This window comes from Metarhizium album (genome assembly GCF_000804445.1).
Source record: "Metarhizium album ARSEF 1941 chromosome Unknown scaffold_13, whole genome shotgun sequence".
In the NCBI taxonomy this organism is placed as follows: domain Eukaryota; kingdom Fungi; phylum Ascomycota; class Sordariomycetes; order Hypocreales; family Clavicipitaceae; genus Metarhizium; species Metarhizium album.
Genome location: NW_024467587.1, coordinates 461,143 through 488,084, shown reverse-complemented (window position 1 = coordinate 488,084; position 26,942 = coordinate 461,143). Strand labels below are relative to the sequence as shown.

Below are 26,942 nucleotides of genomic sequence, written 5' to 3'. Positions count from 1 at the left end.
CGATACGGGGGATCAGTCTTATCGTCCCATCTCAATCCTACTCGATCGATGTGACAAGTTCCCGACAAGAGATGTTCAAGTCGCGCTTGGGAAATAAGACTTTTGGTTGCCCCATCACTTCGACAACGTGCTGGCCTGCCAAGCAACTCCGCAGGCCTTCGGTCTCTTGGCATTCTTCAGCTGTGCCTGGCCTCGCGAGGGAGCATTCGATTCTGCAGAGCCCGTTTACTGTTTCCAGCTTACAAAAAGCCCCTCTTGACGTAGAACCACTGCGAACCACTGCTTGAAGCCATGGAGCATCCCTGCTTAGAACTGATCCAATTCGAGTCCAGGTCACGAAAATCAACCTTTCCAAGTCAATGAGCAAGGCAACAGATCTTTGGCGTACCAGATGTTAGTTATCGTGGGTCCCAGATAGTACGTATATGGCGACGAAAATCCGATGTCTTGGACGTGACGACAACTTGAAGATATCCGGACGCCTAACATGCTCGTTTAGCTCGCGGGCAGCATCGGCCCACTGTTTGAAGCCAAGTTTTATCCAAGCACAAAAAATTCACGGGCAAGAAACGCACCGCCATTGGCTATGACGCTCCTGCCTATCCCGAGTTTTCTTCACTCCAGCGATATCAAAGTCAGGCAATACTTCAGGTCATGCATGCATGCCCCGTGCTTGGCTTCACCACTAGGGGAACTAACATCGACATTTACATCAGAGTACATACATCGTGGAGAAACAGTCTGGCGTAATCAAAGCAAAGAAGCTATTCGCTAAGCTTTTGCATTCCGGAACGAGAGGGAGGGCCGTACCATCTTGGCCTTCGCAAGATCCTCCTACCACCGGGAACCCGATAGGTGGCACCGGACATGTGGTGGCATGGGGACCGCGTCTTCCGCAGGCTCCCACAATTTTTGCAGGTCTTCGTGGAACCCCAGAGAACATTTGTATCCAGGTTTCCACGTTGAGACTGCAATGCGAATTGCTCCTTGCCTTGTTGTTAAACGTGGCCAGGCTTGATTTGGTAATGGCTGGCTCGGCATAACAGCTGCGGGCTGACGAGCTGGGGTCGCAAGACACATGCTAATTGGCGTCGCCAATAGCATAATATTCCCATCTTTCCATTCCATCATCTTGACTTAAGGAGGATAACGTACACAAACAGAGGCTCATGACACGTGCTTCATCATCCCGATGGTCTCGCCAATGCTCGCCGCTCAGAAACGCGTAGCAGCTGCAATGTCCTTGGATCCTGGCTTCTCAAGCTTGTGACTTGCTGCATCGTCGTCGACATCAACGTCCTCATTGCCAGCATCAATGGGGGAACCAAAGTCCACAACGCCTACCAATCTGCCCACTACACGCGCCAAACCCTCAACTTGGTTGCACACTAATGCGCCGCATACCTGCGTTAGGAGGTATATGCGAAGCTGAGTTGAAATAGAATTGCCGTCGCTTGCACCTCGCACATCGTCTCTTGGAGGTTGACAGCCACTCGTGGTGTTTTGCTTCGAGGTCGGGCTGTGTCGCTGCTGGCGGAGATCTATCATCTTCAAGGCGCGCGTTGAGGAAGGCAGCGTTGAATTGCCATCTCCTCTGGATGCTAGGATGGCGGTAATTTCCGGCTGCAGCTTCCGATTTGCTGTGGTGCCACCATGTTGAGGCATGGGAAGGAAAGGCGGCAATCTCTGACCCGAAAGCAACGCGTTTGACAACATGATTAGCGTTGAGGGAACCGTGTGGTGCATCAACTCTGTTCGTTGCAAAACTTTCACGCTCGGCGGGCTTTCCCGTTTATCTTGCGCTTCTACGTCGACACCTGATACTCCGGCTGCCTCTTGTCCATCTCTCCCACCGTGGCCATACGTCTCTGTCAACGGTGCGTCAGCCAAGGCATAACTCATCAACATCACATACCCCGTGATGCGGGTAACGCGCGTAAACATCTCTTCGTACGCCGCGGTTGGAAAACTGCCGCCTATGCTGGGCTCCCATCGCTGCCACCTGATATGAGATTCAATGGAGGAGAGGAGACGCATGACTTTACCGAAAATCTTGCGGCGATCTTTCACAAGGCGGCGGATCGGTGACGCCTCTGAATCGTTGCGCCCGGCTTCCCCGCGGAGCTGCGCTTCCATTGTCGAACTCAGCACACCGAAATAGCTGCCGAGCAAGTACATGATTGCAGACAAATCCTGCCTGAGCCAAGTACGATCTGTCAAGGGGCAAGGGAAAAAGGTCCAAAAGAACGCGACAAGGCTCCCGCCGGCTATGCAGGCGAGCCGGTACGGGCCCAGTAGGTAGATTCTACCAAACGTTGCATTAGCTCCGCGGCAACATTACAAAGTGAACTGACTGTGAGAGAGAGCGTACGGATAATACGGCTGCCCTGAACGAGTGGCCACGGCCTCGCCGAGCGTTCTCACCTGTAGCTCGTAGCCGACGATGACGAGCTGGGTCGTAACTGTGATTATGACAGGGGTTGCAAGCTGGGGGAATTTGATGAAATAGTTCTCGACAAAGATGAATAACCACAAGAGCACAATAATTCCAGGCGTCTTTTGGTCTGGTATGTACCAGATGGCGATTGACGAAGCCATGGCTACACATGTCGCGCCAACTCGACAAAAGAAGCCAAAGATAGACTGGCCAGAAGCTGTGAAACGATGAGTCGCAAACGCTCAAATCTCGGACGTGGTAGATGTGAAACGTACTCATTGTCATGCCCAGCGCAATGGTGAACATGGCCCACAGCAGCCTTTGCTCTTGGAAGAAGCTTTGCGTCTTCTCCAGGAAGGCCAAAATGCTCACCGACATGGCGGCACAAGCAACTCTGAATCCAAAGGCCGATTCCTTGGATCCCAAGACACTCGAGACCTTGCCTAACAAGACTCCGATGTGTTGCCAGGTCCCGCGCGGGGGGAGGCGTTCGGGATCCTTCTTCGGCCAAAAAAAATCTCCATAATAGTCGTCTTGTGGTTCCAAGACCTCGGGATTTTGTGCTGCGCCCGAGTTCCTCTTCCGTGCGACACTTTTCAGCCATCCCCATAGGCGGTATTTGGAGGGCAAGACCAGTCGTTTATGCTTCATCGTGCCCTCGCTGACCTTGCGGTCGGCAAACACCACAAGGTTTTGAGTTGCTTCGCTCGCAGTGAACATCAGTTGTTCCAGGTATACGCTCACCCAGAGCTGAGAGTGATCGCTGGCCAAGCCATCGTCTTCAGCCGTCAAGCGTCGCGATTGAGAAGCATCGTCTTCGTCGACCGTCTGCAGCCGCTCGCAAAGCCAGTCTTGGAGGGCGTTGCCCTCTTGCATGTATATATCGCGGGCGTGGGCGTTGACGACACGCAACCGTTCATCTCCCGGATGGATCTGGCCTCCCCGCCCCTCAACATCAGCTCGAAAATGGCCGTCTCCGTTGCCGTGCCTCGACCCGGGGAGGATTTCAAGGCAGATGCCAGCATGTTCAAGCCCTTGTTCGATCGGTTCTGTGAGGCGCTGGAATGATGGGCGTATTTTCTCAGCCATCTGAATCCATATCGATGCCTTTGCGCTTCTCTCCCGGTTCCGTCCCACCGGTCTGTCGCTGACTTCCGGTCCACGAAAGTGGGCTTCCTCCAAGACGCCTATGCCAGTGCTTATCGCGACTTTACTTTTGTGAGCTGCTTTTCAAATCTCCAAGCAGGAAGCGTGGGGGTGACTCACAGCGGAATCGTGATAGTATACATGAGCTTGAACATATCCGCCAGGTCAGTACTGTCCAGCTTGCCCCAAGCCACATCTCTCTTGGCAAAGGCGATGTCGCCATATAGCTTGCCAGCCAAGCGGCGTATATCCCTGGTCGTCTCGGACAGGCCAGTCGCCGTCGCTGCAGCCCCTAGTTTGGCCTTGCCCCTCGTCATCACGGCTTTCCGCCACTGCGACATGTGTTGCTCCTCACCATGCTCCGTAGTCGTTTCCGCAGTCGGTTGCTCTTCTGCGTGTGCCCAGGCGGCAACGCGCTCAGCCTGCAGACGCACCACCTTTCTCAAGAGGCCGATCAGCTGCCCGAACTCGTCCATTACCACCATGCGGCTGCTCAAAGGGAAGACGAAGTAACAAACGCCCGCGGCTAGCCCCATACCAAATAAATTTGCTAGCAGCAACTCTCTGACAAAGGCCTCGGCTGCCGTCGTCGTGTCAATTGTAGGACCCGCCGTCAGGCTGGTATTCACCAAGATGCTGTATATGACGGCAGGCAGGTTGAAGGAAGGCATCTTGGCCCGAACGAGGTTCGCGAGCCAGATATTCACAAACAACCACACGGCACATACAGCCGACTGGGACGAATTATACGGCAGCGGTGCACGTATCGGCCCATGAGCAGCGGACGGGGAGGTATGGATGCGTGCTTGGACGGAAGACCACATCGCCAGGAGGGATACGGCAGCGGCCACGCAGATGAAGAGCACGTCGAGGATCAAGGTCTGTGTGAATTTGTCTCGGGGCAGGCTGGCGACGGCGAGAACGGACACGATGGGTATGAGATACCCCTGTGTGGTGAAGTACGCGGATATCGTGGGCGACTGGTACATGGCGATACCAACGAGCGGCGGGATCGAGCCCCTGCCAAAGCGAAATCATTAATGTGATATGCCTGGGTGACGAGACGGGCCGGGTCTAACTTGAGCATTATGATCAAGGTGGGCGGATCGAGCCCGGCCTTGCTCAAGACACGTTGCAACATGTCGTCGCGCTTGGTATGCCCGTCCATCCTGCATTATTTTCCGTTTCTTGGATGACGAGGTCGGCGCGCTGTTCGACTGCCTGGGTAGGTAGTCGCGGGTTTATCATGTCTCAGGGTTGGTGGTGGGATGAGGCCTTCCGGCTCGGCCGCGTTCGCGCTCGGGAGCTTCGCCATCGTCGTTGAGATGGAGACGCGGCGCGACGCAAGGCGAGGCGTTGGCTATTCAAATGATGCCACGCACCCCACGCCAGCGAAGCCGTGGCGCCTGTCGACCAGTCCATTTCTGCGGATGCCCGCAATGTAATCCCAGTGGCACCAAGGTTCTGCTACGGCCAGCGGACACATGTGGTGCTCGGTGCGTACGGGTTGTGTCGCGTTGTGCGACTTGGATTCCAGCGTGCTGTCGTATGCAGATAAAGAAGTCGCTCGGCCTGCGATGGAGCAAGTAGGCCGCCATTGAGGGGCGTAGACTAGACGTGGACGGTAGGCGCAGGTCACGGATTATAATTGTTTTGCTCTTGACGGTGGGACGGACTCGCGAATGCCACATGCGTGATACTGCACAGAGGCACGGGACACATATACAAGTCGGTGCTAAAAGGGGCATTGTGACGAAATGTACACGTGGCTCGAGCAAATGAGTTGGCCGCTCGCGATCAAACACACCACAAGGCTGCGTGTGCCCTGCCTCCCCGGCTCAGCTTCAGTCGCTCGTCTAGAACCATGCCAAGGTCCATGTTGACGGCAAGTTTGGCCATCTTTCTTGCCAGGCACCGAGTATTTCAGGCACCCTCTCGTCAAAAGCAGCTCGGCTCGAGGCACTCCCGCTTTCAAAGGCCGCGGCGCCAATTGCTTGCCTCTCCTCCCTGGCAGCCGCGTTGAGCGAGTTGGCTAGATCCAGAATGCCCTGACCGCCGATATGAGCCTCCTCATGATTGTCCTTGATGTCCACGTTGATGACGTGGACGGGGCGGTTCAACGGGGACCCTCTGCTGAGAAGGTCGTCGATGACGGCGTCCCAGCAGCGTTCTTCGCACGTAAAAACGACATCTACAACGCCACCCTCCACTCCCTCACCGCCCTTGTCGGCGGAATGCTGAAGTCTGGGGATACCGACGGCCCAATCCTGCCAGCGCTCCGGCCCCCACTTGACACCACGATTTCTGTCCAGCATGTTCAAAATGCCATTGGCCTTGTACAGGCGCCCGTCCTTTGATTCCAGTTCTTTGTACATGCTGTCGTACGAGGTCTTGTTGAATTGGTACACGTTGGGCTGCGTGATGGTCGGCCCGGGCAAGCGGACTAGGGATCCGGTACCAAAGGATATGACTGGATATTCGGCTTGAGATAGTCGCAGATGAGCTTCCATAGACCTGAGCGTGCGGGTTAGATGCCAGGTTTGGCCTCTTGACTCAAGTCATTCGGGCTTGGGGGAGACTACCTGTTTTGATTACTAGCGCACACGGTGCAGAATTTCAACTTGTATCCGCCGGTGCTGTCACCAGCGCCATTCTGAGGAGCAACCTCTGCGGCTCCGTTTGCAACTGCCATGTTGACTTGGTGTCAGGGAACAAGCTCGGTAGAGGAATAAAGCTCAACTGGCCCCTCAATCACATGTTTCAGTGCCCTAGGCGAACAGCTGAGGTGGAACGGTTGTCATTAGTTTTAACGTGTCTATGCTGCAGCTTGTCAAGAGAACCTGACTTTTTTTTTTTACAAATAAAAGGGAAGGGGGGGATGTTCAGATATTTCAAGTTGCGTATAAAATGTCTTTCAACATGGGAGTTCAGACAGCTCCAATAGTTTGATATCATCACGAACAAGGTCGGCTCGGCAGAGCTTCAGAGCCTTCACACTTGACGTACCTGTTTCGGCTTGCCCAGAATCAGACAGGTTCAAGTGTAATCGTATTTGGCGCGTCGCCGAGGAGCTTCCGGTAGCCTAGCAGGTGCGGCATAGGCATCATCTGCTCCAAGTGCTGCGCTGGGGTGGTCAGTCGCGCGTGGTTGATGTCGGTTGGGGATGGATGTTTGGTGATTCGAGCTTGGAGTCGGAAAAGCTAGACGTGTGGTTGTGGGGAGTGAGCACCTCACGTGTGGGGGGTTGAGGCTGGACGCACGATCGGCTAAACGCCGGCGGCTATCGACCCTAAGAGGTGCGGAGTACCTGGGAGAGGCGAAGATTGGAATGAACCGCAGGTGGCCCCCACATAGAGGAGCGACAGAGTGGAGCAAGCTGTGATTGGCCTGTGGCCATGTGCATGACCTGAAACAAATTGAAGGCCCTGCATTGGCCAATCAGCAAATTCTCTTTCGTTTTTAAATGATCCGGGGGTCTAAAAATAGGCAGTGACTGGTCGTTTTTGTCCACCCCGTAGCAGCCCCAGGCTCATCAAGCTCGCCGGGTTCTAAGCAACAGATAGATGTGCTATTATATTATGCTCCTGTTAAGGAGTATGGCTTGCTTTAATTGTCGTCATGCTGTTTGCTGGGATCTGAGCTAGAATCTCATCTCCCTCGTTCTCTGGGTCATGCCGAATCCTGGGGGGCGGCCGGCATCCATGGCAAGTTCAGCTAAGCTGGATGTCGACGCCAAAAGCAAATTTCGCTCGAGCAGCTCGTCAAATGCATGCATGGCATCCTCAGTTTCAGCGTCATGTACTCCGTAATGAGGAGCACTCCTGTATTACATGCATAGGTGCTCCGTGGTCGTCACTGCGCATCATGGCGATGAATCTCAAAGTCAGCAAATCTCTCTACTCAGCATCTCACGTGGTGTCGGCAGGGATGATTTCTTGTCAGGATGTAAGTCCGTCATGTCTCCCTGGAGTAAGGCCTCCAGTCCCCATACCTCGTCTCCGGTGAAAACAAAACTTCAGTCATGACACGCACGTCTTGAAGATGAGTAAGTTTTTTTCCCCTTTGGCCTCTAAGTGACAGTCGGTGACTGTGCGGGATGTCGTCATCTTCAGCTTGTGACTGAATTGTCAAGCCAGCTCAGTCTTGCAAGAAAGCCAACACGCCTGATATGTACGACAGTTCCCAGACCCATGTATGATGTACGTATATCTGGGTGCGAGGCTGAAGGGACCAGCTCATCAACCGCCTCGGAACCGCCATAGTGGGATTGGCATCTTTAGCTATGGTTGCATGTACACCCTCAACATTGACTGGAGGGCAATCACCTACCCCGCAACAGGGGTCTGATTTCAAGTTGGAACAGCAAGACAGCCGCAGGCATCAACAAGATGCCGTGGTCGACCGAGAGTACCCGGGCGGGATGGAGGATTCGAAACCTTGGCCTGGTGAACGCCGCAAAGCAATCATTGCCTCATGTAACTTGTATTGTAGTAATTTGTTCGTGAGTACGGATAAGTACTTGCAATTTCGTCAGTAGCCGTGGGCAGGCACCAAGACCAAGGCCAGGCTCCGGGGTGAATTGAGACGAAAACTGTTTTGTTTGACGTTGTAGTGCCGGATTGGAGGGCCAGGACGTATCCAGCTTGCCGCATTGCCGTAAGTCCATGACTATGTGGTATGTACATGCCAAAGGGGTCTTGACTCTTGAGGGCACCGGAAAAGACTTCTCGAGAGGACACGGAAGAAATTGACCAGACGTGATGCGTCCATGCCAAAAAAAAAAAAGAAAAAAAAGGTAATGGGTAAGCGTCCGCGATGCTGTCCAAGTCAACCCGGTCTGCCTGGGCGGTCAGGGCGGGCGCTCGCGACTGGTTATTGGTTGTTGCCAGTTGGCCTCTTCATTGGTCATTGGTCACTGGGCACTGGTCACTGGGCACTGGTCATTGGTCACTTGCCGCTGCACCACGCATGCAAGCATCTACGGAGTACTCCGTACCTTCTCTGGTTCCGAGTCCTTTGAGGCTGGTCCGCAGCCAGGGGGTGGGGGGCGCAGTGCTTCGAGATGTCGGTGCAGTGCCAGGCCCAGCGCTCTCGGCGGCTGGCGGACCGGCGCCTCGAATCTGGCACCGGCGAGCCCGTGATGGTGCCAACGACATCGACAATGCCAGCAATTGTGTGGTAGGCTGGCACCGACCAAGTCTTCACTTCCTGGAGACCTACCTGGGCAATCAAGTGCATATTAAGGAGTAGGTAGTACTCCATAAAAATTTCATTTTCCAACGGAATTGCTGGTACTCCGTACTCCGTACTGCAAGCCGACTCTAGGGTGCGTGCTCAAGTACCAGCGACATGCGACTGACCAGGTACTTGGGTACCTAGGTACCCGCTACCTCCCGGTACTTAGAGGTAGGACAATACGGAGTACAGACATCAACATGGCAGTCGAGTCGAGTTGAGCCCGCGACGCCTCCGAGTCAAATGGCAAGTGGTCAACTGGTGCCGCGCCGAATTATTTCCGTCGCCAACTCGGTCAAGTTGGTCGATTCCTTAACCTTCTCCGTCTCGTCCGGTGTCCTCAAGTCCACACCTCGGTCCGCTTCAATCTTCCAAACCACGATCCGTTTCTCGACCAGGCGCAGGCGCGCCTCTTGCCTGTTTTTTTCTCGACCGCCGTCACTTGCCCGACACCGCTTCAGCTGCTTCGACGCCCAGGCCTGGGACTTCACTCCTTGTCCAGGTGTTGGCATTTAGTATTTGCTTGCCCGACCGACCGACTTCATCGGCGATAGTCGTCATCTTCCTCGCCATCGCACCGATACCATTGCCGCAATTCTGTCCTCCCAGACGTGCAACATCGTAATCGTCGCTTGGGCCCCGCCTGCGGGGTCTCGTCTTGCGCGGCTCTGCAATCCTCGACTACGCCTAAGATAACTCATCACTCAACCTTTCTGGAAACCATCGTCTCGGCCGTCGTATCCTCCGGGCTCCTGCTCCCCTCGTTCTTGGCTATTGTCACCTGGCCTCCCTGTGCTACCCTGCGGGGAATGACCGCGACCGCCACCATGACGAATGCCTCATCCTCCCCAGTCTCCCAGCCACAAGGCTCGTCCCCTTCAGCGAATGCAAACCATGCCTCCTTGCCGCCATTGGCAACCTCAACATCGACGCCTTCGCGCCGCAGCAATCTCTCTCGGCCAATGTCGCACGCTTCCAAGAGCCGGCTGTCGCAGTACTCGTCGGGATCCGTCCCCTCAAGGTCGCGCCCAGGCTCCCACATGATTCCCATGTTTCCTTCTAGCCTATCCTACACCTTGGTGAGGGACTTTGCCTATCCAACTTCGCATCCGATGCACTACGGCCCGCCGCCCGAGCCTTCGGGGCCGCCCTCTGGCTTGACCACTCCCGCAAGCGAGACCCGAAGACTATCTGATCCTCCCGCCTCGTGGGATCAACGAATGCCATGGGACTCGTGGAGCTCAGACGGCTTCGCTCGCGGTTATGATATACCCCCAATTCAGTTCGGAGACGGCCCGCCCTATAGCGAAGACGACGATCTACAGAGTCCGGTCGTCGCTACCCGTCACCGTAAGCACAAGTCCAGTTCAGCCACACTTGGCCAGAGCAGGCGGCGGGCCGGTCGGGAGGGCGACATCATGACCACGTCCAACTACGACAGCGAGAGGGGATATTATGTTGGAACAAGTGGAGATGGTAGTGAGCGCTACTACGTGACCCATGGAGGAGAGCCGAACGGCCCAGGTGGCGAGTATGTAACCTATCCTCCTGATCAAGCACGCCATAGCCATGGCTACCATTATCCTCAAAGAGGCCGTCAGCGTGATGGCGGCCGGCCTCGGTCAGAGAACTCTAGCCCCCCATCATCACCCGGGTACCGCGACATTGACGAATCTCGCTATTCACGAGACTACCAGTTCACAATTACCTCACCCGACGAGGAGTTCCACGGCAAGGCCGTGGCCCTGTTTGATTTTGAGCGCGAGAATGAAAACGAACTACCCCTAGTTGAGGGCCAGATCATTTGGGTCTCATACAGGCATGGACAAGGGTGGCTCGTCGCGGAGGACCCAAAGACGCAGGAGAGTGGACTGGTTCCAGAGGAGTACGTACGGTTGCTCCGAGATATCGAAGGCGGCATGAACAGCTTGACTGGGAATCCTGTGGATGGCTGCATATCCCCGAATGAAGCCGAGACCCCCACACAAGCGGAACACAGTGGTAAAGAACGACAGCCATCCATCACGTCAACCAATGGATATCACCAACCGGTTGTGTCGGTCTTTTCAACATCAAGCAAAGATTTGAATCCCTACCCTACAGGACAATTGGGTATTCAGGCCGGGCAGACGCCTCCACAGGTAATTCATTATCACGGACAACGTGGTGGTAGCCAGGCAAACACGCCCACCATCCCGCAACACAAAGAGCCTGGGATGGCTCGCAGAGAGAGTCAGGATTCAACCAACGATGGCGAGGCTGGTAATACGCCAGGTCTAGAACATCCGACGGCTGCTTCCAGTCAGGCGACCAGTCGGTAGAAAGCCCTCGTTGAGGGATGGATGTTTCTTGCATCTACACGAAGACTCAAATGTTGTAAAGGACACCGAAATACTGCTGGAGGCGGTAACTTCGACGAGGCTGTGACGACCTTGTTTACGAGATGACGTTTGCCCTTTTTTTTTTTAATATCATGAAGCATGTTGCTTCGGCGTCTTATGCTTACATACAAGAGCCATGCATGCAGAGTCATCGGTCGCTCGGCGTTAGATAATCTGTCAATGGTTCTCATGATGGAAATGAGGCCCCGCCCCTTACACCTTGAGGGAGGAGGTGAAGGAGCAAGCATGAAGCTGGGACAGACGCAGCCACAGATTGGATAGGGGACGACGAGGTAAAAGAGGTGGATGGCGCGTATCGATGAGGCGTCAAATCGTTATCGAAGCGAGTCAAGGTCGGACTTTGTATGATTCAGGATAATATATGCATATGGCCTCTCGCTGTTCTGGTGAAGGCAATGAGTTGGCGTCTCTACAGATCTTTTGATTTTTGGCCAAGTTTCATGTGATGAGAAGGCAGTGCTTATTTTCGAGGGACCGTCTTGGGCGCAACTCGTCGCACGTTGAAAGCTGTCAAGCATGATGGCAAACGTATTCTGGTCGACACAGCTTGCTCGGTTTGCTACTTGCAAGTGGTGACTACCTTTATTTGCCTCTGCGTCTCGTGCGCACAGCGGCCCAAACCCAGACGCAAGTCCAACTGAGCCCTTACACGAGGAGCAATGCCGCTTATTAATCAATCGTCGGTGTCAGCAGCGTCAGCAGCGTTGCAGTCGGGGTGGGCAATGATAGTCACGTGACTGGCGTCATCGCCGAGAGCTTGCAGCCGCAGCCGCAACCGCAAGCACACCCGCGCCGGAGCTCTGGCGTCCCTCTCTTGCACCATCATTTGTTTTTTTTTTTTTTTGTTTTTTTTTCATCGTTTGTTTTCCTCCTGCCTCAGCCCAGGCCTGTGCGTTTTGGCCAATTCCCCTCAATTGGACCGGCGCGGCCAAGACACGTTCAGTATTTCGAATATGTTCGCTCGATCTGCTTTCCGCGTGGCCCAGCCACTCAAGACTGTGCGTATCATGGTCATTTGCTAATCCGACCTGGCCGTGGCCACATTTTACTGATGGGTTAGCAGCAAGCTCGCCGATATGCGACTGAGTCGTCATCAAAGGGCGGATCCAGCACCATGCTCTATGCCGCGGGTGCTGCTGCTTTCGCGGGAGCTGGTTACTACTACTACTTTGGTGGAAGCGCTCCCGTCGCCGCCGAGGTGAAGGAGGCTGTTCCTGCCAAACCCGCCTTTACCGGCGGCGATCAGGGTTTCGTTTCCCTGAAGCTGGCCGATGTTGAGATTGTCAATCACAATACCAAGCGTCTTCGCTTCGAACTCCCTGAGAGTGACATGGTCTCTGGCCTCCAGATTGCCAGTGCTATCCTGACCAAATACAAGAGCCCCAACGCCGAAAAGGCTACACTCCGACCCTATACCCCCATCAGCGACGAAGGTGACAAGGGCTTCCTTGATCTTTTGGTCAAAAAGTACCCCGACGGTCCCATGAGCACGCACATGCATGACCTGGTCCCCGGGCAGCGCCTTGACTTCAAGGGCCCTCTGCCCAAGTACCCCTGGACCGAGAACAAGCACGACCATATTGGCCTCATTGCTGGTGGCACCGGCATCACCCCCATGTACCAGCTCTGCCGGGCCATCTTCAACAACTCCAACGACAAGACAAAGGTTACCCTCGTCTTCGGCAATGTCACCGAGGAGGACATCCTTCTCCGCAGCAAGCTCGCCGAGCTCGAGAACACGTACCCCCGGCGGTTCCGTGCCTTTTATGTCCTGGACAAGCCGCCCAAGGACTGGCAAGGCAACAAGGGGTACATCTCCAAGGAATTGCTCAAGACGGTGCTCCCCGAGCCCAAGGAGGAGAACATCAAGGTGTTTGTTTGCGGACCCCCAGGTCTGATGAAGGCCATCTCTGGGCCCAAGGTCAGCCCTCAGGACCAGGGTGAGCTCTCGGGCTCTCTAAAGGACCTTGGCTACAGCAAAGAGCAGGTCTACAAATTCTAAAGGATTAAGCCTAAAGTCGATTAATAGCTGAATAGAGCCTCGTTGTTGCTTCCCTGCGAGCCCTTATATCCGACCCTTGTCAGAGCTACCAGCGCCAAAAGAAGTCCCAAGGAGTTATTTGACTTGACTATCCTATCCCTTCAGGTACAACATGGTCCGTTTTGTCTGCTAACATTCTAGTCAAGAGATTTGAGCTCGAGAGCCTCTTATCCGCTCACTCATCCCCCTAAGACGACCGGCCATGCTAACGTAGAGGGCGTTGGCGCCTTCCGGCTTTTATGAAGCTGCCAAAGCGCCTACACCTATGCTGAGGTGGGCTAACTTGCCTTCAATTTCCTAGACTCCCTGCCGATGACGCGTCTGCTTGGGTTCCAGGTCGTGGCGGCGTGAGACCAATCCACCAGGCAAGTAACGACTTCTTCGAAAAGGCATCCATCAGAGCTCTAGTGTGAGAGTCTAATATTCATTCTTACGGCAATGCTAATTCCAGCTGGTGGATAATTGCTTCACAATGTCCCCCTCCCCCTCTGTGGCAACTTAATGATCAACAGGGTCATCTGCTCCGAAAGCGTTGGTGTATTCTTGCAGCAGAATGTTGGCCTCGAAGTCATCGGCCAATCTCTCCACCGTGGCAGATTGCGGATCAGACCTTGCCAGATGCAGATCCGCCATGAAGGTTGCCCTGATACCCTCACTGTCGGGAGACTGGTCAGCGCCAGCAGTCTGCTCAATGTCGGAGAGAATTCGGCGCGCCGTGGGACTCGATATGTCGCCCTTGCGTAGCGCCAGCGACAACAAGGCCGTCGATATGGATTTTGTGACGCGCCAGGAGGGCCGGAGTCGCTCGTAGCCGTATACGCAGAGCAGAAAATAGAATAGCCAATTTTCCTCTTTCGGCTCGTACAGGACTGCATTCGCCAGGTACGTCAAGGCAACGTGCCACAAGATTGTGTAGGATGAAGATGTGAAGTTTAACCTGTAGTTCACAATGAGCTGTTTGAGTTGGCTGACTGATGCCTCGTAGACTTTCTCCGAGGAGCTCATGGGCATCGCAAAGGTTGGTAGGCGCTCATGCCGCAACGGACCGCTGATGACGTGTCTGAAGAGGTCGAGGATGGCGGTATGGAACCAGATACTAGCGGCGGTTAGACGATTGCGTCGAGAGGAAGCGAGCATGTGCAACGCACTGCAAGACCTGCACGTAATGCGGGTTTTGATCACCCCGTGATAGTCCATAAGGCAGGCCGTTGCTCCACGCCAACAGCTCGCGGAACTTGTACTCGACGAAGCGCAGGCTCTGCTGCTCAGGGGCAGGGGAACCTCCGTCGCCTCTGGACAGCAGGGCGACTTCGTGTACGATGGACCAGAACCGGCACAAGTAGGGGAACACACCGCCCATGTAGTCCGGCGGCGCCGGCTCCTCCCCGCCGTCCTGCTCGTCATCTCCAGGCGGCGGCAAGACGGGTGGTGATTCTGGGCATGACAGCCCTGGCTGACGGTAAAACAGAGACATGTGGCTTGAAGTGTGGGAGTTAGTGTGGCCAAAGAAAGGGTTGATGACAAGACAGGCTTACGGTGCAGTACAGTACTCGGAAAGGACAGCAGGGACTGGATGGACGGTCACTCACGTTGCCCAGTTGAACGCTCCCCAAGCCGCCTGAGTATGGGCTCTCCTCGCCTCTGGGGACAATGTGCTTGCGGCTTGCTGCGCAAGGTCATGGCCGACTCCGAATAGACGCATCCGCACAGCCATATGACAGGCGTTGCTGAGGTACGACAGCACGGCATGGTTCCTTCCATGACCGAGGTAGCCGATGCTCAGGAACAGTACTGCGGCCACGTTGAGCAGAGAGTCGACATGCTTCTCCTCTTGCCACAATCTCTCTGCCGCTTGGCAAAATTGGAATGCAAGCACGCCGCTGCCAGGGTCATTTGCGTTGTTCATTTGCTACATGAACCACATCAGCGTGTCCCCGCGAAGAGGAGACGGGGGCCAGGGGGCCACAGCGACAATGTCGTGCTTACACAAGCCCAGTAAAGAAGGGAGTTCACCAGCAGTGAGGAACAGTATACTGTCCCGCCATTGACAAGGTCTCTTATGAACAAGTCGGGCTCGAAGAACCCCAGCAGCGGGTGATCGGTCTCCAGATACAAAGAAATGGCGTGAGCCGCAAGCTCGCTCGTGACGGACACGTCGGTCCACTCAGTTATGTTGAGTTTTGCAAGCCGGGAGTCGCAGAGGCCGTGGCCGCTATCTGACACGCCCTCCTCGCCAGCCTGATGGGGCCCAGGTTCGGGCTTGTGGCAGGCCGGCTGGATGAGCTGTTGATAGGTTGCTTCCTGTAGAGTTTGCCAGTTCATGTCGGTAAGGGGGAGATATGCGTTTGGATTTTGAGGCGCAAGTTCCAGGATCTGGAAGGAATCGCCCATCGAGTGAGTTGAGATGGACTTTTCTCGGGGCGCATGACCCGGGTCCCCGACCTGTCTCAGGGTGGACATGATAACCGAGGTGTCAATCTCCTTCCTAAGCTCGCGGAGTCTCCTTACCGCTTCCTCGTCGGGAACACCGTTCAGGAGACGAATCACCTCGATCAGGAGGACCCGAGACTCCTGTGAGAGCTCTGAATCGTCTCTATAAGAGCAGTGCTCGGTGTTGCCCTGGCAGTTGGAACAAGTAGGGCGTTGGCCATGGCACTTTTCCATCATGTATCTGGTCAGCCTCGACTCACGGGCACTTCGTCTTGACGAGGACCCGAGACATGAGACATACTCTGATCTTCTTCCGACGGCAGGCATTACAGGCCACCGAAACGCCTATGCGGCGTCGTTTTGCCACCAGAAGCTCAGCCCCGGAGGGCCCTATATCGCCGGCGGTGTCGGTGTCACTGGGCTGGATGGCCACGTATCGTCTCATGGTGGCAGCAATGAGGGCGGCAGAAGAAGGCCATTTGATGTGCCGGTGTCGTATCTAAATGTCGGCGTGGCGGCAAGTTGAAGAAGCTCTGCGGAGCAATGGCGCAGAGTCCCACGATTGGACACTTCTCACCAACTGACAGCCAGGAGTCTGTCGCAATGTTCGACATTGGGGGGCCGATGGGTGAGCAGTTCCTGCGGACGATGTTGGCGTGGATGCCCGTCATGGTGACGTGCGGGCTGGGATCTGATTCCGGAAGCCCCAAAACCTACTTACGAGTAGTCGACTGTTTTTTGGAACCTGCCGCTTGTCATCCGGCGCCACTGACGTCTGAACGATGCTTGTTCTCGCCTAGTCAGGAACCCGGAAGTCGACGGCGCCGCGGCGGGACGAGTTGAGAGCAGATCCAGCTCGCGGCGTTGACAAACACGGGCTACGCACAATCGGCCGGGAAGAAGAGACTGACGGTACGGTGACGGCGGCTCGTCGCCACGCTGGTGGTGCTGTCGACGTACACGAAGCGCATGCGCAGATCATCACATTCCCGCCTCGGTCGAGTCAAGCGGTCGAGTACAGACCGAGGCCACCCTTTTCTCGCTCCGTCGACCACTTGGAACCTGGCCATTATCACCCTTGCATATCGTCTTCTCTGGCACCTGGGGGGACCGTATCGAGGGAGGTTTCAAGTTGAATTACTGTTTGATGTCTGATCCTACCACGGCCTACACGCGGATTGGTGTCTGTCTCATCTATTGCAGGCTGCCATGACACAAGGACGAAACGAAGCAAGGACTCACGCGAGCACGAGCTCACGCAACGATTGCTAGTGCGTGCCACGGTTCAATTCTCTACAAGACTGGACACCCACCACCACACAGAGAGCCCAGAGCCGCGAGATTGTCTGCCCTCCCAAGCCCTACTTGCGGCGATGCTTGGCTTTCTTGTTCGGACGCATGTCACTCTGATATAGGCGAAAGAACTCATCGGGCTCCGTCGGATGCTCGCCAGTGACGTCGTGAAACGCAGTGGTCGCAATATAGTTGGTCTTGCCTTCACGCACCAGACTGTAGTACTCGAGGAGATATTGCTGTTCCGACGCGTCGCTCTCGGACTGCGACTTGAGAAGAGTCTTTGCCTCGGCCCTGGAATACCGTCAACACGGGCCTTGACACGAGCATTCGGACGGGTGGCGTACGCAGAAATGTCCTCGAATTTCATCTCCGTCCCCAGCGCGTTGCTCGCTGCTGTAGCAAGCTCGTTGCCCGCGCAGAGTTTTGGTCCTTTTTTTTTTCCATCAAAGCGGCGTTAGCCTACGCTCTTTTCTGTTCTCGTCCGTGGTTGAATCCTCGACCAACCCGTGACTACCATCATCTGGCCCCTGTGTCTGTCATCGAAGCCATGTTTTCCTTTGCCGGTGAGAACACGGGCCGCGATGTGGGCAACGTCCTGTCCACGGTCAGTTGCTGGGGATCCTTGCGCTGGCATCAGACACGCACGCCCAACGCCACGGGAGCAAACTTGTGGCTCTCCCCAATCGGCAGGGGAAGAATTCCCTGCTTGGCCTGGGGGCCGTGGAGGAGCAAGTTTTCGGCGTAGAATACGGCCCTGGCTGGAGTCAGCAACATGCGACGGCCGCAGCGCCAGTGGGACGGAATGGCCCGTCGTGCCTGACCTGATGACGCAGGGCGATGTTCCCGTTGGCGTGCCGGCGTCCCCCTTTGCCGCGAGGACCAGAGCCTCGAGGTCGATGAATTCTCGAAGCCGCGGCTGGCGCTTGGGGTCGGCGTAGTCGCAGCCCGCCGAGCTGATGAGACACACGTTGCTCACGCGAGCCTTGCCGGCCGCCTCGACCAGCTCGGCGCACATGTCGAGCTTGTTCCCGCGAGCCGGCGGCACCACGCAGACGGTGTCGGCGCCGCTGTCCTCGAGGGCCTTGACCACGTCCCCGACGCGGCCGGGCACGTGAGGGACGATTGTCGCCCCGAGGTCCCGGAGCTCGGTGGCGAGCTCGGATTCGGCGTCGAGGGCGAGTCCGACCACCGAGTCGACTCTTCGCGAGAAGTCGCGGTGCTTGAGGACGAGCTCGGCGATGGCGAAGCCCGTGTTGCCGTCCACGGCGCTGATGCAGATTCTGCGCGTCATTTTGGAGAAACACACGTTTGCGGTTGCGCCTGGCCGTTCGGACCGACTGCCCTGCCGTGATCCTCGAGGGGAACGGGAATATATCCGTGCCCTGCTGTCCTTGCGGCATTGCGAGCCGCCTTGCGGTGCCGCGCCGTGATGTCATGCCTGCGTCGTCGTTGACAGGACGTGACCGGCCTGCCGCCGCCACCACGCTCGTGCTTTTACTCCGTACGTCTAAGGCAAATGCCCTGTGGTCCGTTGGTTTCGCAAGTTACCAAGACGCTTGATGGCGCTCGTCCTCATCGTGTATTTCTTGCACGGTGAGCAGCTTCGCGCCACCGGGTGGTGATGCCATGCCGGCGTCGTCGTCGACGTGCATGTACTCCGTACACGTACGGTTTGCCGCCGCCGGCCTCTGTGTGTCCAATGCAAATTGCCTGATGGTCTCGTAAGCTTCTTCTTGGCCCTCGCCCGCTCGGCCGGGGCACGCTCGGCTCACGTCGTGTTTCACCCCGAAGCAGTCCTGACGACCACACCGGCGACGATCTGTATTTTAATCTATGGAATAGCAGGCGCCGTATTCATCTAGTTGATATAGTAAGCACTGTATTCATCTCTGGCCCATGTAGTAAGCTATAATGAACAGTTGCTACAGTAAGCGCCGCACTTGTCTGTAGTCAACATAGCAAGCACTACATTTATCCATCCTTGATAGGTTAAACGGGCGAGTCTGCATTCCCCTCTAGATCCGACGTCGCAGTCAAGATTGCACCGAGCTTGAATTCAAGTCGAGGAGCTGGCTGGCTGTTGCGCAAGTCGTGGCTGTGGTTGCAGAGGTCATCCATCGTGCTCTTCAGGCCCCGGATATCAGCCAAGTCAAACGCCCTTGGAGCTACTCATCACTATCTTGTGGGTGGCTACTATCTCATGTCCACGGCTTGCGCAGGCACCGCGGCATATCTCTGGCTCCATAGATCCTTCTCGTCTCTTGCGCACGCCTCAATCTGACCAACGAATGGCTGCAAGCGACGGCATCCCATCCCCCGAGTTTCTTATACTCCTCCCGCCACGGTCGGCAACGTCCAGGCACGAAATCAACGAGACCTCAGCGTGGCTGGCTCGCACGGGCTCCGTTTGCCCCTACACCCTGTCCTGGTCCGGGAACTTCCGAAAGAGGTCAGCAACGCGGTCGATTGGAGCGGCGAGCAGACCCATGGCGGTTTCGAACGGCGGATGCTCCCCGGCGCTGGGGTGACTGCGAGTCGGCACGAAGAGCTTGGTGCGTTCAAACGACCTCGCCATGGCCTGCGACTCTCCGCCGGCAGATTCGAGCGCCTTCTCGAGGGCCGGGAGATGCTCGTGCTCCTCTTCCTTGATGTGCTTGGTGAGCCGTTCCCAAATCATCTTGAGCCGCTTCACGTAGTGTGGGTCGGTGGCCTCGGTGTCTTGAAACTCCTTGAGCATCTGCTTGACCTGCACGTCGTGGGATTTGGCGACGTTAGTCTTGCCGTCGTGGGGGCGTCCGGTTGGTTCGGAATCGGCATACGTACGGAATGGTGCTCCCGCCTGTCGGATTCCGTCATCTCTCGGCCCTTCTCGCCGAGATGCTTGTCCATGGCGGGATAGACGACAAGTTCTTCGCCGACCGAGTGGCGGGCGAGCTCCCAGACGAACTGGTTCCCGAAGGCCTGCTGGTGGTCCTGGTTGCCTGGGTTGTTGGTCACTTCGTTGACGCACTTTTCAAGCTTGCGGTGGTCGGCGACGATTGCCTGCGATATGGTCGACATGGTGGGCGGTCTGCGGACTCGAAGGGCTCAGGCACAAAAGAGAGGTGAAGTCTTTGCCGGAACGGCCCAGAGGCACGGGCGCGGGCACGGGCACGGGCGCCTCGGCCTTGGTTTTGAATGCAGTCGGCACACTTGCAACCATCGGCGTAGTCGTGACGTGGAGGTCTCGTGGCGGTGACGTGTGCGACGGAGAGGAGAGGATGCCCCCATCGTGACGGTGACGCCGGCAACGGATAAGTCAATGCGGCTGTGCCGAAACGGCCTTTGTGCTACGAGATTTCCCAGGCACTTTGCTTCTGCGGAGTAGCAGTCTCATGAGCAGAAGGCTACCGGACCTGAGATGTGCGGCGAGATGACATTGTCGCGTCATCGAGCGCCACAAGACCAGCCGTGGAAGTAATTGTAGGCCGCCATGACCAATGTGCGGCTGCCAATTTCTCTAGTCGCCTGCGTGCTTCGACGTCTCCGGGTCATGAGCCACCTTGTGGCCGTGTCGGTCGGTAAAGGTGACCTTTGATAGTTGAGTACTCGTCTTTGCCATGCGAGGTCCGCGTGTCTGGGAGGCACTGCCCAGCCATAGCATACTCCGTACCTTTGGGCGATTCTTCGCACCGGCTTTCTGGGCCTCTTGTTCCGTGCCGAAAACTTCTTCCACGACTCCCTGGTGCTTGCCGCCTCGAACGGGAGTCCACACCTCGTCCCCCGCGCGGATTGTCTTGGACTCCTTGTCTTTGAGATGCTGCGGCATGACTTTGATGACGACGTTTCGATGTGGTGCTATACACACGAAACGAGGGCGTGGTTTTGGTTTTCAGCAATGTCTGCTTCCTTTTTCAATAGTCCGGAGGAGAAGAACAACTACAAATGCGAAAATGGCGGCCAACCGTCGTCGTCGTCGTCGTCATCGTCATCTCCACGTCACCGCTCCTACGCCTTTGCGCTGACAGACTTGAGTGCAGAAACGTGGAGCAATCGGCCGTTTCAAACGGTGCTTCTGCAGCGGCCGTGACGCAGCTCATGCACGCATGGAGCCTAAGCAGATCAATCGACCAAACATTTGTCTGCCGTCATGCCGCTGCCGCCCCCTTCCCCGAGGTTCCCGAGGGCGCCATGTGGTCCTGATGACATCAACCATCCTGGATGGAACCACCCAGGAGGAGGATGGGATGTCGGGTGCGCCGCGTCGGGGAAAAGGTTCCCCGGTGTGGCCATGCCAGGCTGGCTTGTATATACTTGCAGTCCCGAAACCCAAGTCACTCCGCCGCGTCAACCTGCTCTCAACATTCTGCCCCCTCCCGCATCAAGTGCTCATCGTGATGCTCAATAGACGTGTAGCAGCTCTCGCCCTCAAGCCGGGCGTCTGTCCGCGAGCACACGTTCCGGCACGGGCGGCGCATGCCGGCATTCCTGGCGCAAACAAGCCCGCGCGGCCGACCGAGGTCAAGAACGAGTATATCCTAGGCCTCACCCTTTCCATCCCGCAGGTTGAAAAGAAAGGAGCACGTATACTAATCCATACGCTAGCACCACGCTGTGGGCGATAGGTTTGGCGGGCGTCGGACTGGCGGTTTCGTATTTCTTCTTGGCGAGACCAGACGCCGTTGGAAGCGAAGCGACAGGCAAGCCAGAAAAGGCGAGGGAACCAAAGATGGCTAGAGAGAAATAAACATTTTGAATTTCGTTTCGTCGCCCATGGGCTGCTGGCGCAAATGGCAGTGCCGCGTCGCTTGGCCGTCGTCAGTGCTGCGTGTGACTCGACCCTCGCGAGCGACATCACCCGTCGTAGACTCGTGCGCTCGAATCGAGACCGTTGACTGGTAGTTGAAAATATACGGATGCGGCGCCGGGGATGGAGTGGGCGCTTACATCCGACATATGACGACGGGCTTGCATCACCGGTCGTCATACGAACCAACGTGGCCGGCGTAGCCGCAAGGAGCACCCGCCGGCTACATCATTGATGGCCGAGTGCGCAGTGGTGTTCGGATATCGCGCCGTCATCCCCGTCACCCCCGTCATCCATCATTGCCCAAGTCCCGCGGCAAGATCTTGCTGTTTGTCAAAAGACATCCGCCAACTGACCCCCCCGGCGAGAGGCAATACACAATGGCATCGCAGTTCAACAACGGTAAGGCGCTCACTCTAGAAGCATTCGAGTAGACGGTCCCCTTTTCTCATTGCAGCGTCCCCACAGAGAAAGACATTCCTGTCTCCAAGCAGGAGTTCCCCGGCAAGGAGCGCGACATGCCGCATCCCAGACCCGTCCGTGAGGAGCTGCCCGGGGCCGCTGGGGACAAGGTGGCCTACAAGGCGGCCAACAAGCTGCATGGGAAGAGGGCGCTCATAACGGGCGGCGACAGCGGCATCGGGGCGGCCACCGCCGTCCTGTTCGCAAAGGAGGGCGCGGCGTCGACCATCGTCCATCTTCCCCAGGAGGAGAAAGACGCCCAAGACACCAAGAGACAAGTCGAGGCCGTCGGCGGGACGTGCCACCTCTTCGCTGCCGACTTGGTCGACAGGGAGAATTGCCAACAGGCAGTTGACTTTGCCCTCGAAACGATGGGTGGCATCGACATCCTGTTCAACAACGCTGCCTGTGAGTTTTCGTCTTCTCATCGTCATGGCGCCAAAACGGGGCCGTTTGCTAACCCCGGCCCGGTAGATCAAATGATGGTGGAGGATATCCTCGATTTGCCAGACGACCAGTGGGTTCATACCTTCGACGTCAATATGCATTCGTACTTTTACATGGCAAAGTATTCCCTCAAGCATATGAAGGCCGGCTCCGTCATCATAAACAACGCGTCCATTAACGCGTACATCGGGCGTGACGACTTGTTGGATTATACGTCGTCCAAGGGCGCAATTGTTTCCTTCACACGGGGACTGAGCAACCAGTACATCTCGAGAGGCATCAGGGTGAATGCTGTGGCACCGGGTCCAGGTATGGCTCTGTACAACTACAATACAGCGTGCACTGTGCCAGGCTCTCTGGCGAGTTGCGGCCGACTGACACCGCCGCCACAGTCTGGACTCCGTTGATCCCGGCTACCATGAGCGAGAAGGCGCAAAAGGAGTTCACCAGTCCCATGGGTCGACCAGCACAGCCGTCCGAAATCGCAAGCTGCGTCGTGTTTCTCGCCTCCATGGACAGCTCTTTCGTGAGCGGCCAGACCCTGCACTGCAACGGTGGTGTTGTCGTCAATGGCTAGATTGGTTCGGTCCGACCGCAGGCTGAAGGAACGCAAGAATCCCATCCTTCGCGCACCATGTTCATCTTGTCGTGTTGTGGACAGTCCATGCGACGCGCACACACCTGGTCACATCTTTGCTTACGCTGATTTCCACATCAGACATGGAAATAATCTGTAAAATGATTGCTTTTCCAGGCTTGCTTGCTACTTTTCGTCTTCGCCGGCCGTCATTGCCACTCGTGTCAGTCCGGGTGACTATATGCTCCTCGCAGCCTTGTTCACACACCCGTCAATGATGCCCGCCCACTTCAGACCATTGCTGTAGTCCTTGGCATCAATGCTCTCCATCAGACCCGGGTACACGGCTATTGTCTTTGAATTAGCATTCGCATCAGGTAACTGCACTTTGCCGTCCTCTCACCTCCAGAGTAGCCAGTCCACAGCCCAGGCGCAAACACTACATGCTTGAACCAACTGCGGTTATCGAGGCCGCCTTCAAATAGGAAGTGTCTCTCGAAACGCTTGTACTGGAAATTGACCTTTGCAATCGTGGTCCACAGCTTTATCTTGCCAATGATGTTCCACCAGGGGAGACCCTGCCTCAGTGTCTTGTTTGCCCATGCAGCACGTCCGTCTAGCTCGACAGCTTTAGCCCGCAGGTTGCTTAGCGAGACGCGCAGTTTCACGAGGCTGGCTTCAAAAGCATCAGTGCTGCCTTTGGGATCCTTGGAGCGCGCAGCCCCCCGCGATGCGAACATGGCTTCCTCCGTGGTTGGGTCCTCTTCGGTGTTGAGCTTGGCCCCTACCTTGTCGAGATATTTACCCAAAGCATCGGCGTACTCGGTGGCGCCAAAGGGAATGACAATGGTATCGACCAGCTCTGACAACAGCATTCCAAGAACTCTGGACAGTGCCAGATGGTACTGGAAGCCTGGGTCGCCATAGTCATGCATCCAGTGGAAACTGTCGTAGTTGCTGTGGTAGTGATAGATGGGGCCGTTGGAGCCTGGCTTGAAGCCCATGTCAATCGAGGGGACGCCGGCAAAGTCTTGGAATGCAGTAAAGTCACTGCCGCTGCCCATGGTACGAATCTTGCCACTCCAGACATCTCCGACAGTCTGACCGGCGACGGTTTGGTTGGGCGAGGGAACCTTGTGCGTCGCGTCCCGCAAGACTTGGTTGAGGAGAGGAGCAGCAGAGGCTTGGAAAAATGAGCCAGACGCGGCGACATCAACGTTGATGTAAGCAACATTGGCATCGGAAAGCCAGGGGAGATACTCCTCGACCCACTCGGTGCTGCCGACGAGACCGTATTCCTCGCCATCCCAGCTGCCAAATACAATGGTTCGGAGAGGCTTCCATCCCGCCTCAAGTGCCTTGCCAACACTGCGTACAACTTCGTTCAACACGGCTGAGCCGCTGTTGGGGTCCGCAGCACCACCAGCAATCCACGCATCTCTATGATTGCCCACAACAATGACCTCGTTCGGTATTGTTCCATTGACGACCCCAATGACGTCCCACTGGGGGGTGGTGACATACTCCTGTTCGTTGTACAAGTTGAGAACCAGATCATCGGGAGAGGGCCCAATATTGTAGTCTACGCCCTTGTAGCCGAGGCCCAGATTCTTGGTCCAATAGCTGCTGATGTCAGAGGCCTTTGGACCATGTCCATTCAAAGCTTTGAGGATGGGAATCGCATCGACGTAGGATATGGGAATGGAGGGGATAGTTGGCGTGGTATCATCAGCAGGTGCTCGTGGAACGCCAGGCTTAGAAGGGTAGCCTGGGGTAGTTCTTATGCGAAAGGTGTCAGCAATGAGTCCATCTCGCCAGGAGCTTGGTAATTGAAAAAGGCAACAACCTACGGGTCACCGGGACGTATGCTCAAAAACTGAACACTTCCACGCTGAACGCTGCTCTCATGTCGAGCAGGGCCCTTTGGGTACTGCTCATATCCGTTGGCCTCAGTCTTGTCACCATCGTCACCAGGGTCGCTGTAAATCACAGCACCAACCATACCCAACTCTTGAGCACGCTTCACTTTGAGGCCTCGAAAGATGCCTCCGTATTTGGCAAGAGCAATCTTGCCCTTGAGATCAATGCCAGCATCAACAAGGTCTTGGTAATCCTGGTAGGTTCCGTAGTTGACGTATACAAACTGACCGGTGACGTTGCCGCTGGCAGAGTATCCATGGAAGGTGGGGATTCCGTTATCGAGCGCAGTGGTAGGGTCCTCCTTCAAAACCGCCTCGGTCAGAGAGGCATCGAAATTCACACTCCACGTATCATCCGCGTCGGATTTCTTCAGCAAAGAAAGACTGTGGTCGGAGGGATAGTTGATGTACACATCGTATTCGGCAATGCTAGCGTCAACACCCCAGCTTTGCCATTTCTCCCTTGTCCAATCGGCCTGGGCGAGGGTTAGCTAGTGAACAGCAGGTATTCGGCCCAGACCGACGAGACCAACCTGAGAAAAATTCTTGCCCGCCAAGTGAGGGCCAGAGGTGTAATATCGGCTCCACTCTTCAGCACAATCGGCGCTTGGGGTCTCCAAGAAGATCTTCTCGACCTCCTGGTGAGATAGGCGCTTGCCTTGCTGATGCGAGTGCGAGTAGTGGCTGTGATGGCCATGGTGATGGTGGTATGGCCAGATGAAAAATACGTTGACAAGAAATGAGGTGAATCCGAGTATGAGGAGACAAGTGCAGGCAATGGTGCAGAAGCGCCGACGAGTGTCGTGTCGATACCTCCTGCGCGGCGGCGCAACACGGACCGTCTGGATTAACGGTGTCGACTCGGTGGCCATCTTTTCAGCAAAGTGGGATGAAGACCTGATGGTTTCAGTAAAGATCCATAAGCCAAGAATTGAAGCAAAAGAAAACGTGAAGTGGTTGGGTGTGATGGGTTGGTTGGGGTTCGCCACACTGCCGCCAACCTGTGAAGTCTGAACTGATCATGACGGGAGTGCGCGGCACGCGGGACGGGGATGCGACACGATGCGGAGACGTTTGATTGCAGTCGGAGTTTGAACTCACAGACTGCCCATACTGATTGATTGTCGAAGGCCTCCAACCGTGTCCTCTTGGACCAACAATTTTTGTTGTTCTTTTTTTTTGCCCTCCTTTCTCCGCAGAGAGCTGAGGTTGAACAGATGGAATCACGGCTGCGGGTGCCCCCAGCGGTCGGACAGAGCCGGGGAGGTCAATGGTCCGTTGCGGGGCTCTGATTTATTCAGCAGAACGCGACCCCCGGTTGGACAGAGGCTTCCGCGCGGCTGTTGCTTTGTCAACGAGCGGTGCTGAGACGGGATTGACAGACATCGATACTTGCAGGGTCGCTCCTGCCTGCTCTGAGTAGCTAACAAGCAGCCGTCAACTCCGCGTGTTCAATCTCGTCGCTGCTGCTACGGCACGGGAGAGGCCGAGGGTTAGTAGAGGTCAGTAGCTACGACGCCATGTATGCGTGTCCAGTGCCCACTGTCAAGACTCAACAACCTCTCGTCTCGGCCGAGTGTCACGACGGCATGGCTTGAGTATTCCGACGTGGCCCAGGCTTTGACGAAACCACGGTCCGACATACCCGGGCTCACATGCACTTCATCAAATACGCCGCCGCACCCTGCCCGGATTACCAAGTACGCAGCACTGCGCGTCTCGTTTGCTCCTCATCCGATGCGGACATGAGTTGCTGCCGCCAGT

At 56.0% G+C, this 26,942-nt stretch overlaps 11 protein-coding genes across 11 annotated transcripts; 3 read left to right on the top strand and 8 right to left on the bottom strand.

Annotated features, from left to right (window-relative positions):
- Positions 1 to 1,215: 1,215 nt before the first annotated feature.
- Positions 1,216 to 4,572, bottom strand: MAM_05383 (uncharacterized protein; the record flags this gene model as incomplete). The annotated part of the gene is made up of 4 exons (XM_040824181.1): positions 1,216 to 2,305; positions 2,372 to 2,654; positions 2,713 to 3,635; positions 3,704 to 4,572. The coding sequence occupies 4 exons, from the start codon at positions 4,570 to 4,572 to the stop codon at positions 1,216 to 1,218; spliced, it is 3,165 nt and encodes a 1,054-aa protein (XP_040677893.1).
- Positions 4,573 to 5,439: 867 nt separating this feature from the next.
- MAM_05382 (protein SSU72) lies at positions 5,440 to 6,275 on the bottom strand (the record flags this gene model as incomplete). The annotated part of the gene is made up of 2 exons (XM_040824180.1): positions 5,440 to 6,097; positions 6,166 to 6,275. The coding sequence occupies 2 exons, from the start codon at positions 6,273 to 6,275 to the stop codon at positions 5,440 to 5,442; spliced, it is 768 nt and encodes a 255-aa protein (XP_040677892.1).
- Positions 6,276 to 9,518: 3,243 nt separating this feature from the next.
- MAM_05381 (uncharacterized protein) lies at positions 9,519 to 9,869 on the bottom strand (the record flags this gene model as incomplete). The annotated part of the gene is made up of 1 exon (XM_040824179.1): positions 9,519 to 9,869. The coding sequence occupies one exon, from the start codon at positions 9,867 to 9,869 to the stop codon at positions 9,519 to 9,521; it is 351 nt and encodes a 116-aa protein (XP_040677891.1).
- A 61-nt stretch (positions 9,870 to 9,930) lies between these two features.
- On the top strand, positions 9,931 to 11,139 carry MAM_05380 (SH3 domain containing protein; the record flags this gene model as incomplete). Its single annotated transcript, XM_040824178.1, has 1 exon — positions 9,931 to 11,139. One exon carries the CDS (start codon positions 9,931 to 9,933, stop codon positions 11,137 to 11,139), a length of 1,209 nt encoding a protein of 402 aa, XP_040677890.1.
- A 1,034-nt stretch (positions 11,140 to 12,173) lies between these two features.
- MAM_05379 (NADH-cytochrome b5 reductase) lies at positions 12,174 to 13,222 on the top strand (the record flags this gene model as incomplete). Its single annotated transcript, XM_040824177.1, has 2 exons — positions 12,174 to 12,218; positions 12,284 to 13,222. The coding sequence occupies 2 exons, from the start codon at positions 12,174 to 12,176 to the stop codon at positions 13,220 to 13,222; spliced, it is 984 nt and encodes a 327-aa protein (XP_040677889.1).
- A 537-nt stretch (positions 13,223 to 13,759) lies between these two features.
- Positions 13,760 to 16,136, bottom strand: MAM_05378 (uncharacterized protein; the record flags this gene model as incomplete). Its single annotated transcript, XM_040824176.1, has 5 exons — positions 13,760 to 14,357; positions 14,410 to 14,739; positions 14,851 to 15,170; positions 15,248 to 15,854; positions 15,952 to 16,136. The coding sequence occupies 5 exons, from the start codon at positions 16,134 to 16,136 to the stop codon at positions 13,760 to 13,762; spliced, it is 2,040 nt and encodes a 679-aa protein (XP_040677888.1).
- Positions 16,137 to 17,052: 916 nt separating this feature from the next.
- MAM_05377 (NAD(P)-binding domain protein) lies at positions 17,053 to 18,278 on the bottom strand (the record flags this gene model as incomplete). Its single annotated transcript, XM_040824175.1, has 5 exons — positions 17,053 to 17,278; positions 17,332 to 17,416; positions 17,492 to 17,582; positions 17,633 to 17,741; positions 17,809 to 18,278. The coding sequence occupies 5 exons, from the start codon at positions 18,276 to 18,278 to the stop codon at positions 17,053 to 17,055; spliced, it is 981 nt and encodes a 326-aa protein (XP_040677887.1).
- A 1,122-nt stretch (positions 18,279 to 19,400) lies between these two features.
- Positions 19,401 to 20,047, bottom strand: MAM_05376 (HHE domain containing protein; the record flags this gene model as incomplete). Its single annotated transcript, XM_040824174.1, has 2 exons — positions 19,401 to 19,733; positions 19,811 to 20,047. 2 exons carry the CDS (start codon positions 20,045 to 20,047, stop codon positions 19,401 to 19,403), a joined length of 570 nt encoding a protein of 189 aa, XP_040677886.1.
- A 439-nt stretch (positions 20,048 to 20,486) lies between these two features.
- On the bottom strand, positions 20,487 to 20,795 carry MAM_05375 (uncharacterized protein; the record flags this gene model as incomplete). The annotated part of the gene is made up of 1 exon (XM_040824173.1): positions 20,487 to 20,795. The coding sequence occupies one exon, from the start codon at positions 20,793 to 20,795 to the stop codon at positions 20,487 to 20,489; it is 309 nt and encodes a 102-aa protein (XP_040677885.1).
- Positions 20,796 to 22,153: 1,358 nt separating this feature from the next.
- Positions 22,154 to 23,259, top strand: MAM_05374 (3-oxoacyl-(acyl-carrier-protein) reductase; the record flags this gene model as incomplete). The annotated part of the gene is made up of 4 exons (XM_040824172.1): positions 22,154 to 22,175; positions 22,242 to 22,643; positions 22,710 to 22,991; positions 23,075 to 23,259. 4 exons carry the CDS (start codon positions 22,154 to 22,156, stop codon positions 23,257 to 23,259), a joined length of 891 nt encoding a protein of 296 aa, XP_040677884.1.
- Positions 23,260 to 23,496: 237 nt separating this feature from the next.
- On the bottom strand, positions 23,497 to 26,050 carry MAM_05373 (Transferrin receptor-like, dimerization domain protein; the record flags this gene model as incomplete). The annotated part of the gene is made up of 4 exons (XM_040824171.1): positions 23,497 to 23,606; positions 23,663 to 25,038; positions 25,110 to 25,654; positions 25,712 to 26,050. The coding sequence occupies 4 exons, from the start codon at positions 26,048 to 26,050 to the stop codon at positions 23,497 to 23,499; spliced, it is 2,370 nt and encodes a 789-aa protein (XP_040677883.1).
- Positions 26,051 to 26,942: the final 892 nt, after the last annotated feature.